Source organism: Sinocyclocheilus rhinocerous, unplaced genomic scaffold (genome assembly GCF_001515625.1).
Source record: "Sinocyclocheilus rhinocerous isolate Xijiao unplaced genomic scaffold, SAMN03320098_v1.1 scaffold478, whole genome shotgun sequence".
NCBI classification, from domain to species: Eukaryota; Metazoa; Chordata; class Actinopteri; order Cypriniformes; family Cyprinidae; genus Sinocyclocheilus; species Sinocyclocheilus rhinocerous.
The window spans coordinates 239506-251961 of record NW_015651483.1 but is presented as its reverse complement, the minus strand read 5'-3'; the positions used below and the strand labels follow the sequence as shown (position 1 = coordinate 251961).

The 12456-nt window shown below is 36.0% G+C and overlaps 3 protein-coding genes across 7 annotated transcripts in view; 1 reads left to right on the top strand and 2 right to left on the bottom strand.

Moving 5' to 3' along the window:
• LOC107712857 (ras-specific guanine nucleotide-releasing factor RalGPS2-like) overlaps positions 1-2895 on the bottom strand; it is a 136054-nt gene extending 133159 nt beyond the window's left edge. For all 3 annotated transcript variants that reach the window (XM_016518222.1, XM_016518224.1, XM_016518223.1), the window contains exon 1: positions 2717-2895. The gene's annotated coding sequence lies outside the window, so the exon portion shown is untranslated. The remainder of the gene's footprint in view (positions 1-2716) is intronic.
• A 1903-nt stretch (positions 2896-4798) lies between these two features.
• Positions 4799-12456, bottom strand: part of LOC107712855 (cytochrome c oxidase assembly factor 7) — a 17417-nt gene continuing 9759 nt past the window's right edge. The window contains exons 1-4 of one of the 3 annotated variants that reach the window (XM_016518219.1): positions 7870-7944; positions 7538-7734; positions 7317-7457; positions 4799-5329 (exon numbers count right to left, since the gene is read on the bottom strand). In XM_016518219.1, coding sequence (XP_016373705.1) covers positions 4887-5329; positions 7317-7457; positions 7538-7643 — 690 coding nt within the window. In that variant the 5' untranslated portion in view covers positions 7644-7734; positions 7870-7944 and the 3' untranslated portion in view covers positions 4799-4886. Of the gene's footprint in view, positions 5330-7316; positions 7458-7537; positions 7945-12456 lie in introns of those variants that run through there. The other 2 variants (XM_016518218.1, XM_016518220.1) reach the window with 2 other exon arrangements.
• LOC107712854 (protein zyg-11 homolog) overlaps positions 9096-12456 on the top strand; it is a 19535-nt gene continuing 16174 nt past the window's right edge. Inside the window, exons 1-2 of the mRNA XM_016518217.1 lie at positions 9096-9439; positions 11096-11261. Of these exons, the coding sequence (XP_016373703.1) occupies positions 9416-9439; positions 11096-11261 (190 nt within the window). The 5' untranslated portion in view covers positions 9096-9415. The remainder of the gene's footprint in view (positions 9440-11095; positions 11262-12456) is intronic.

Here is a 12456-nt window from a genome sequence, read left to right as displayed (position 1 = left end):
AGAACAGCATGCAATTTACTTTGGGTATGCCTTTTTTAGGCGTTTTAGGCAAATTTTACAGGAATGCTAAAGGGATATATCTATATCTCAACACTGCGCCACCGGTGGTAGCTGGTCCATTACCACCGCAGTGGTAAAAATCTGCCACCGTCACAGCCCTACCAAGAACATCGACAAAATGTTCCATGTGGCATCAGTTGTTCAATAGTAATTTTATGAAGCTACGAGAATACTTTTTGGGCGCAAAAAAAACTCAAATGTGATTGGTTATAAAGGCACACATGATCCAAGTTGACAGTTACGCTTTCTCCAATAGCAAGTAATACAGACCCTCTCATCTCCCAGTAGTAAGACAATCTCTGGTATCATGACGCATGTGCATGCTTTCCTCTGAATGTAAACAACGCATGCGAGTGGTGCTGCTGATGTAGAACACACATGCGCTGCGCCTTGTTTATGTTCAATGGAAAGCACGCAAATGCGCCGTGATACTCTCGAATTATTGCTCCACCATAATGAAAAAACTGACAGTAAAAGAAGAATTTAACACTAATAATTGTGACAGCGCCCCTAGTGGCAACGCTGAGAATGCAACATAAAACTGCACTATGATTTGCTATTGTTTTCAACTAGGCTATAAACAGACAACTTTTTATACGTTTTGGCCTTTCATTTACACAACGATGGCATTTTGGGGGCCTGAAAACGCAAACTTTACTGGTCTGGCATGCACAATACAGCGTTTTTAGTCATTTTAGCAGATCCGTGTGATCGTTGTCATCTGTACACGAAACTTTTCAAAAATACCATTTTTAGTACACTGTTTTCATGTAAACGTACCCGAAATGTGCCATTTTTGACAGTATCATAGTGTTTTAACAGAGAAAACATCTGTCAATTATTTTACAATATGCATGAAGAACCTCAACCATAAACAGAAGTTCATTCTGTTCTTCAGAGAGAACAATTCAAGGTTCAAAATGCATCATGAACCAACCTGTACTGACACATTTGATTATGAGTCGTAGTTAGTCATAACCCAACATATCATGAGCATATCATATCATAATCCTCAGATTATGATATGATATGAATCCTCCTAGTTTCCTCTTTTGAACATTACAGTATCAGGCTACTAAACATGACTTTGATTTAGGGTGATTTCATCACATAACTTTGCTCTATTCAGACAGAAGGATCCTGAAAGGCTGTCCCATTTCCATATATGATCAATAAGTGCTGAGGCAGAAATAATTAATGTCTTCTAGTTTACTTGAGTTTACTGCAGAAAGACTCTGAATGGATTCAGTGCTATTGACCAGCAACTTTCACGGTCAGTATAAACATTCATTGTGGCTCAGACCATAGTCTGCTTGCATACTGGCATATTGGGCATCATAATTGATGATTTTGGAACACATTTATAATTGACAATATAGATGACTCAATTCAATCTCCATTTTGATGTTTTCTGTTGATGCCTGAACAAAACTTCATCAACCATTATTTGGAGTGTGCCTCCCATTCAATAATTACAATAAGCCCTTGTTACTTTTCATATGAAAAAGTATCAAACACTTTCAAATTCTGTCCATTTAATGTTTGTAAACAACTCAGTTTTTGAGTGTTAATTATTACATCTAAAACAAACAGCAATTATATTAAATAGTTTTGACTCTTTTGTTAAATTTAGCCTTTAATATTACAGTAACATACCAACACACAGGGTTCCCTGAGCATTATTTGAGCGTTTGTTTTCTTTTAGAAAAAAGTCACATACTGTACCAGACTAATAGCCAAACGAATTGAATCTAGCTAGTGAATCGGAATCGAATAATAAAAATAATAATAAAGGTCAAGATATAAATACAGCTTAAAATGTTCAATAATAACTGATTTGATCTTGATTCACACAAAAAATCACTTTCGGTTTGTTTTGAGATGTGTAAAAACACACAAGAACTGTTTTTTTAAACATATATTCCATTAAAATTGCCTATGATAACATAGTTAACAACCAAAACACAATATGTACTGTTATCCTACTGTAAAATCATAAGACATTAATATGGGAACTCTTTCAAACTGTGCCAGAATTTTGTTTAATATCTTTTTTGTGATGACAGCAGTGACCAATGCCACTTCTACAGTAGTAAATTTGGTAACTATTGTATTTTGGCAGAAAATATGGTAAATTTTGAAAGAAATTAGGTTGTTCAGAAGTGTCAAATTAACCTCCGTTTGCGTGCGTGTGTGTGTGTGTGTGTGTGTGTGTGAGAGACACACCCCGATTCAAACTGGGGTGGGGGGCACATGAAACCCCTCCAGACAAACAGCCGTTATCCTGCATTGATCCACTTGCATCAACCACGAGAATAAACTTAATCCTGCAGATTAATACACACACACACGTACACGCCAGCCGCAAAAGCCTAGTTTATTATCATCAGAACCGCGCGTTGATCACGCAAAAGTCGTCCAACTACACGCAGCCAGCGCATGACACACACATGCACATGAATTCCCCCCTAACCTGTCGCATCTTCAGTCCGTTAACAGCATGTCGCCGGTCAGAGCGGCTCTAGTCGCTATTAATCTCATCATAGGCGTGCTGCTGCTGCTGCTGCTGCTGTAGCCTGTTAGCTAACATCTCGCTCATAACAGCACACTGCGCATCACAAGCAACTAATGTTACGTTAAACAGCGTCAAACTCACCGCTTCACGATCCGTGCTCAACTCCTGCGCGCGCGGGGATGCTGCGACCGTTACTCCGTGCAGCACGCGACGGTCCAGCAAACTAATATAAACAACATAAAACAACAACAGCCGAGCGCCTGTGATGTTCCAGCAGGAGCGGCAAGTGTCCGTGAGTGAGCCTAGTGTGTGTCCGTTGATTCGACAGGGGGCGAGGCTACGTGCTCAGTCTGATCCTGCTGCAATGTTATTGGAGGAGAGCGAATGTGGGCGTGGCTATTAGCTTAATCTGATGCTGAGAAAGGGCGTGGTTTCAGTCTGCTGCTGCTGCAGTGACATTGGAGGTGAAGAATGCCTGAGCATCATGTATTACTTCTGGGAATCATCTTTTAGTACTTTTAAGGAAGAAATTTTGGGGAAATTTTGATGCAATTTTATTGTATATTCTGCCCTCAGGAGTTTGTTGCCAAATGCTTTTATTTAGATTTCAGACCTCAACAGCAATAATGTGTTCACTGATAAATGTAATAAAAATATTGAACAAAAATGTAGTAGCCTAACATTAATTCAGTTCGTTCATTTTATACAATACTACCACTGATTCAAACTCATGTGTGACAAACCATTCGGGTTCATGTCGAGTCGGACATGACGAAAATAATAAATTGCGGTTTAGTAAGTGAGTCTTTAGTTAAAAGTTTGTTTCACTAAACTCGTTCTGAAGTCAGGTCACGCTGTATGTTTCTGATTCACTTAGATGAATGAACTGGGTTATTCGTTTGGGAAGCAGACTACACTGATTGCACTTTGTATGCTTTTGATTCACTGGGAAAAAACGGCTCATAAGAGTCATTTGCTCGAAAATCAGACTACGCGGGTCGCGCATTAGCCTATGTTGTTGATTCACTTAAGTTATAAATGTATTACAACATTGTTGTTTTTTGTTACCCTGGCAATACGCCTGTGTCTGTGTATAATCTTGTTGTATATTTTTCTTATGTTTTGCTTCTATGTTCATAATTCACTGCCTTAATGTTTTAATGTTTGTACTGTTTAGGCTACTGAAAAAAATTGTTGATTCACTAAAAAAAACGGGTTCATAAGAATCATTCGTTTGGGAACTAGACTCGCTGTGTGTTTTTGATTCACTATAAGGACCGTTTATAAGAGTCATTCGTTCAGAAATCAGACTACAGTGGCCGCGTTGTGATTTTGATTCACTGAAAAGAACCGGTTCCTAAGAGTCATTTGTTTGTGAATCAGATTACACTGGTTGCTGGTTAATTTGAAAGTACCGGCTCATAAGGGTTATTATTCGTTCGAGAAGTGGTTTTTAAAATATGCAGTTAACAATGATAAATGGTGTTCTGTTTAGACTGGCGTTAGAATGTGGGTTCAAGAACAGTTAACAGAGCTGAGCATCATGACAATCATTTGGTTCCGGTATTTAAATGGAAAATTCTTGTTTCCCAACACTAATAGCAGCTACTGACCTCTTCACACTGGGATCATAGAGGTCACCATCAGACCATCTGGCGTTATAGACATGGGACATCTGAAAATCATATTAAAAATCTATCTATCTATCTATCTATGTTAGTGGTAAACAGGGGCAATGAGGGGAAAACTAAAAATGAAAAAGTGAAATGTTTCAAGAATTCAAAGCCATTTTATATACAGTATGTAATTTACGTTTAGCAAACCTAAGTGAACGAAGTGGACATTTTGAAACATCAAAATATTAAAGTCTGTCTCAATGAATAAATAAATGTTCACTGCAATCTGTTGACCATAGTAATAAGAAGCAGTTCGCCAGAAAACCTCAAATGTGTGTGTGTGCGGATTCAATTTAACTTGAGTATGCTTCCATCTAGTGGTCGTTTTACGCACAGCACCTGGAAAAATAAATGAAATCTAGAGTTACAAGGATTCGATCCTAATTCAGACCACTAGAGAATATTCATTTAATTAAACTTTAATAATAAGTCTATGCTAACTCTCACAGTCTAAGTTATCTATAACCGTTTCTGTAGATGGCTTATATTAACACCATCACTCTCAGACATAAATCATCCCAGTTATAACAAAAAAGTGTCATAGAACACATTTATTAAAACAATTTATGCTGTGTTTATAGCAGTGATATCAAAACAGGAGTTTGGGGAAAAGTGAACTGTTATGGCATGATATCTCACTCCCCAAATTTTAGTTGGCGTTCTTTCTGCTGTCCGTGGAGTTCTCTGGCCTTGTTCTTCAGCTCCTCTGCTTTCTGATCATCCTTATCTGTCCCATCACCCAGTTTGTACATGCGACTGGCATTGGCGCAGCCCCATACGTGTCCCAGCTCGCAGGCTCGCAGGGCGTACTTTAGAGCCAGCGCCATGTTTTTGTCCAGCCCTGGAGATCCCTGGATTAAAAGAGCGCTCAGGTTGAAACAGCTGGGGGCGAAGCCTCCCTCACAAGCCTTCTCGTAGTACTGCTGAGCCACCTTCGCATCTACTCCCCCCTCCATGGCTCGCCCGTCATGGGCAAGCAGAGCTATGTTGTGACAAGCATCCACTGACTTCTTCCCTTTGCTGTTACATGCCTTCATAAAACAGGAGTATGCCGTCTTTAAACACTCCGTCACACCACCTAATGTCAAAAGAAGCAGTCAGTTGTTGAAATACAATATATGAAGAGTTTATTTGCAAAAACAGATAACTCCGTATTTTAAATTTTTCAAAAATCATGTTTTTTATTATATCATCATGTTTTTATTGTGTTAGTTAGCTAGTATTTGTTTTTTGTTATTTGTTACCTGATCAAAATAACCCAACTGCAGTTTGATTGAGATTAATTGGAATGCACAATGAAAAAACACGATTTTTGAAAATTGTTAAAAACGGAGTTATCTGTTTTTGCAAATGAACTCTTCATATTTACAATATATTTATAACATATAATACATTTACAAATATTTATTAATATATATTTGGAATATAAATACTCTAAAATTCAGCTATAATATATATTGACTTTAATTTTGGAATGTTAATTATTATTAAAATATCTATTTTTTTATTTCTTCTTATAAAAATATTTCTGTAGCAAATGATTTTTTTTTTTTCATTGCATACATATTTTTTTCTTTTATTTTAGTATATCACTTATAACAACATTTCATAAAAATACAATACATATAATAATATATATAATATTAAATGTATGTATTTTATATTATACATATACAGTGGGGAAAATAATTATTTGATCCCCTGTTGATTTTACCGTTAAAATAAACCTACCATAAAAATGATAGACCCTTCATTTCTTTGTAAGTGGGCAAACTTACAAAATCAGTAGGGGATCAAATAATTATTTTCCCCACTGTACATACATATAGATATACATATATTTTATTGTTATTATTTATTGTTTTGTGTGCTTTCTGTGACTTTTCGATTTTATTTACATTTTACAGCATGTCTACTATAGTGAACAGATAAATACATAAATAAAAATAAAAATAAATATTTAAAAAATTCCAAAATGTAACTAGGATTTATAGATATGAAAATTAAAACATAAATTACAAAATCATATATAGGTAAGTTAAAATCATAGTAATTTACTACAGAATTGCTTTGTTAAAAATCATAAACTAATAATAATTTAATGTCTAGATTTTGGACTAAATCCTATGTTTGTCAAACAAATTCTAAGAAATAAGAACTAAGAAATAGAAAGTTATTTCATCCCATTAGGACTAAGCCAAAATAATAACAAAATGTAAATAATATAATATGATTTCTTTTTTTTTGGCAGTGAAGAAACAAACTTTAAAGATATTAATACACTTGTATGTTTATTAAGTGCCTGCATATCAATCCATCCAATCCATATGCAGTCCAATATGAATTATATTAGTAATGACACAATTATGCATTTAGAATGATAAAAATTAAACTATAATTTTGACACTGGAAACAAGCTTTTAAAGGGGTCATATGATGTTGCTAAAAAGAACATTATTTTGTGTATTTGGTGTAATGAAATGTGTTTAATGCGGTTTAAGGTTCAAAAAACACATTATTTTCCACATACTGTACATTATTGTTTCTCCTCTATGCCCCGCCTTTCTGAAACGCGTCGATTTTTACAAAGCTCATCGTTCTGAAAAGCGAGGTGTGCTGTGATTGGCCAGCTATCCAGTGCGTTGGTATTGGCCGAATACCTCAAGTGTGTGACGGAAATGTTACACCCCTTACAATATTTCACAACGAAACACACAGCATCTCCACAACATGGCGGCGGTGGCAACAACAATACTACAGCGACAATAAAAGTTATGCCTTCTTTCTTTGCGTGAACATTTGGGCCGCGCAAATCTTCCCACATCGTGACGTAGGTATGTGGGGGCGTGTTAGAACGAGCCGTTTTAGGAGGGTGTGGCTGACTCTTAACTTTTATAAAGAATATCTCTTTGGATTTGAGACTTTAGTCTTTGCAACTTTACAGATCTTCTTTATGCACCAAGAGCTTGTAACACTCCAAAGAGAAAGGAAAAATGTAAATCGCATCATATGACCCCTTTAAGATCTGCATGATCCTAAATTCTAGTAACAAACGCTGGCTTTACCTTTGCCGGTGACATGGTAGGCGCCGAGCTTATAACAGCTCTCTCCATGGCCATTCACCTCGCAGTTGTGCTTGAGAACCTGGGCTGTGGACTCATAGTTCTTCTTCACACCCTCCAAATAATCTGCCAACCTCTGACAGCCTAACAAACACAAGAAACACAGATGACCGAGATCACGAAGCTGTTCAGCACCCGCGCGAGAGGGACAGCGCTCAACCGACCTTCAGGATCCTTCTCCCGGTAACACTGATAACTGTACTCCACTCCTAAATTCTCCAGAAACTGCTTCACCTCCTGTTCGTCCTCAAAGTTAATCAACCCGGCCATGTGGTAACTGATTCCCGATCACTTGCATACACCGGCTGAAGGTCTCGCGTCCACAAATCTTGACCTTGGTCACTGATTAGTTGTGCAAGAACTTGCAGGAAAATTGATTTTTGATAATGAATAATAAACGCATCCGTCCAAAACATAAAGATTCGTTTTAGCTAAATTTAGACATGTGTTATCAAATATTCACAATTATGAAACAGTTACAGAACAACGTGCTTACGCTACAGACGCGCAGAAGCCGGAGATCGCTTCCTGCTTCGCTCATAGTCACCAACGGGCTTCCGTAGGCCCCGCCCACTGTACTGTCTTGCAAAATCATTTTTATTTGGCGGAAATATTAAAAGTAGGCTACGATTGTACATCTTTTTTTGTGAATGAATTTGTGTTAAAGCTTTTTGGATCGAGTTATGTACCTTTCTCTCTGAAAAAAAAGAATTGTCAGAATATGTATAAATTCTTTTGATATTATTTGTATTTATCACAATTCTGTAGGCTTTAACTTTGTTAATCATACACAATTCATCCACAAATGGATTTTTTCTTGTTGTTTGGCATGAATTAAAAAAAATAAAAGTGGTATTTTATAGTATAGTTCACAACCGCATTTTAGATTTCCATAAAGCATAAAATAGCATTTATGTATACAAAATAATACATTTAAATATGAATAAATAAAATGCCATTTATAATGAAATGTCTATTTCTTCCTGAATCTTGCTGTCTTAAATATCAAAAGATCACAAATGATCTAAGACTCAATTATTTTAACCAAACAATACTACATTTACAATGTAAATAGCATAAAATAAAACCTTTACATACTGTATTTTGCGATACCGAGTTATAGAAAATATATAGAAATGTAAATAAAACTTAGAAATCGAAACCTTATAAATAGAACAACTTAAAACTTGAATAGAAATATTTCTAAAACTACAAAATTTGCACCTTAAACGTAGGAAACCATAAAATGACCAAAACCTTATGGTCTTTGTGGTCAAAAAAATATGTGCCTGACTTATTTCTAAGTGTATTGTTAGTATCATCTTTCATCTTACATACATTATTTACAAATACTGTTATATATTTACTCTAACCGTTTTTATATTTTCGTACTAATGCACTGTAATACATATATAAAGTTTATCTTTCGTAGGTCTTGCCCAATTTTCTTACTTTGGCTGAATTCAGAAAATCATCATTTTTATACGTCAGAAATATTAAAATTAGTTATTCACATTTACGTAAATGTGTGTATGTTTAGATTTTTAGAACTGTATAAAGTATAAAATAACATTTATGGATATAAAATGTACTTACAAAAATTCATCCTAAATTTAGGAAACAGAAGTGTATTATTGTTGTCATAATACAGAAGCTGCTCTTCCGAAGGCCCGCCCCCTCTGATGAGGTTTCCCGCGTGACGCTTACTTGTCAAGGCGTCGTTGCCGTTTCCTCCAGATATAAAAACCCGTCAAAATGCCTGACAGCACGTAATGACAGGAGCACGTACGAACTGTCCGGCAGAAGAAATCCTCTAAACGACAATGCAGACGACGAACAGAGGTTACAGTGGATTTATAGCGGCCCGTGTTCTTTTAAACACCGACAAGTAGGATCTGCAAATGCTTGAAGACCGATGTTTGACGGCTAACGGGCTGAGAAGCTAAGAGCATTTAAATCGGATTGTATTTGATCTAACGTACACCTCAACCCACCTGCCATTATCCGCAGAATACGAGCGTTTCTTTCGTTTCGAGGCCGTTATGATCCATCTCTTCGAGACCATGGTAAGGCTTTCGATGTCACACTACTGTAGTTCGCCAGATGATTCATGTCATTCCTCAGATGTTAAAGTACTGTAAATCAACTCTGAGGTTTGTAGTAACATGTTGGTGGTCATAAATTGTGCTGCATTCGGAATGACTGACTGTCTAGGAGATTCTTCTACGATGTTTTCTCAGTTCTTTATTGTGCTGATCACAAGGTTGTAGCTACCAGGTTATAGGCTCAAACCCTTCTTGTAACACTCTAAAGAGAAAGGAAAAAATGAAATCGCATCATATGACCCCTTTAAAGCACCATTTTGTTCCTTGAGCAAAACACCAACACTTTCTCCAGCGGTCAATTTGTAGACTAAATGAAGGGGTTTCAGTATTTTTTCCGATCTCACGGCCCACAAAACATGAAAATCTTCATGCGCGGGACCCCTATCCTAATACGTATGAAAATGAAAATATGTTGCTGCCAATATGTACAATACAGTAATGTGTACTATACCAATTTGAAATATTTGGAAAACTTTTAGTAACGAAGTTACATTGTTTTTGTTTTTTTGCCAACTTGCTGTAATATTATACTGTTACATTTATTATTTAAATCAAAATTTGGTTTACTTATTTTAATTAAAATAATTGTATTTGTTTAAATATAACTTTTATTTATTGAATTTATTATTATTCTTATGTTATTTATGGCGTCCTGGGATGACGTGTGCGAAATATCTTGATCATGGCCACGGAAAATGATCATCTTTATGTGTCAGATATATTAAAAGTAGTATGCTATTCTCTATGCTATATTACATTACTTAATATTGTTCACGACCAAATATGCTTATTGTCAGATCTCCGAAAAATATAAAATAGCATTTATGGATATAAAATGTACTTAAAATACTAAATATACATTATTAATAAGTAATATGTAACTTATAAAGAAATTTCTCTTGCTGTCTCAAATATAATAACTATAAATGATATTATTATTAGCCAAAAACTACATTTGCAAAATAAGAATAGCATTACGAAATACTTACATACTGTATTTTTAATACTGAATTAAAGAATTTGTTCCCTTTTTATTCCATTCCCTCATGTTAGTATAATCATGGCCACAAATTAAGAATTTGTTCTTTCATTTTAGTAAATCATGGCTATGTTGTACTAATTTGTTACCCGTGGTTTTGACTGAATTAAAATGAGGGAACGAATTAGTACAATGTGGTCAGGATTAAACTAAAATGAAGGGACAAATTAATAAGTTGTGGGAACTAATTCTTAAATCATAACCATTATATATACATGCAGGGCTCCGTAGTTATTTATTTTTAATTTTACAGTTTTTCACTAATCTTTTCCACATACTCCCGTCCATAGCACTTCCTTGTGGTCCTCTGTGGGTCCCCGGACCCCAGTTTGAAAACCCCTGGACTAGTTGATATAAAAAGGTCTATTATCCAGTTAAGAGACTGGTTTTGCACTCAGCTGCCAGTGAAAATAAAACCACCGCTTCCCCTTAGTCATTACTTACAATATAATACATCAAAGGATTCATTTCCTAGGCAGTGTAATGAAAGAAAACTTCCCAAACCTAGGAAAAGAAAGACGTATGAGGGTTGAGGTCATGAGGGTGTGTCTGATTTGATGATGTTGTTGTTGTTGTAGGACGAGGCTTCCCCGCCGTCTCTGACCGATCTGTGCATGACTCTGGTGAGCTCCAGGCTGGAGCTCTTCTGTGAGATGCGTGATGACGGCTCGCTCTCCTTCCGTGAGCCGCTGGTCTTCCCGCAAGAGCTGGCCGACCAACTGCTCTGCAAGATGGCCACTGAGGGTGAGTACGAGGCGTCCTGTGTTTTGAGGAAGGTTGCATAAACTTAGGATGACATTCCTGCACATGGAACAATGATTGTGTGTTCTATGTAGTATTCTAAAGGGATAGTCCATCTAAAAATACTTAGTAAATACTTACTATAAAAGACTCAGTCATTTATTCATCTTTAATGTTTATCAGTAAAACAAAACACAATCTCGACAATTGGAGTTTAAGGAATAGTTCACCAAATATTAAAGTTACACCGAAATGTATTCACCCTCATCCTTGAAAAAGAAGAATAAACAGCATAAAAGTTGTTCATAGTCATTAGCCATATCACTTTGCATAAGGAACAGACCAAAATGAAATTTAATAATTCTGGTTCCAATTCAGTGTAATGTTTCTATTAAATTGTGTGTGTGCGTGTTTTTGTGACATATGAGGACACAAATTTGTATAATGACATAGGTATTACAAGGAGAAGGTGACTTATGAGGACATTACCCCATGTCCCCATTTTTCAAAACGCTTATAAATCATACAGAGTGAGTTTTTTTGAGAAAGTAAAAATGCACAAAGTTTCCTGTGAGGAGTAGGGTTAGGTGTAGGGTTGGTGTAGGGCAATAGCACATACAGTTTGTACAGTATAAAAACCATTACACCTATGGAGAGTCCCCACAATTCACAAAAACAAATGTGTGTGTGTGTGTGTGTGTGTATATATATTTACACATTCAGTGGGTAAAATAAGTATTGAACATGTCACCATTTTTCTCAGTAAATATATTTCTAAAGGTGCTGTTGACATGAAATTTTCACCAGATGTCAGTAAACCCAAAGTAATCCATATATACAAAGAAAACAAAACAAATAAGTTCAGAAATTAAGTTCTGTGTAATAAAATGGAATGACCCAGGGAAAAAGTATTGAACACGCATACTGAAATGTATTTAATACTTCGTACAAAAGCCTTTGTTGGTGATGACAGCTTCAAGACGCCTCCTGTATCAAGGCTCGAAATTGCGACCATTTTGGTCGCATATGCTAACCAATTGAGAGTTTCCTTGGCTGTGTGTTTGGGATCATTGTCTCGTTGGAATGTCCACCCTTGTTTCATCTTCATCATCCTGGAAGATGGCAGCAGATTTTTATCAAGAATGTTTCAGTACATTTTCCCTTTCATCCTTCCTTCAATTATATGAATTTTGCCAGT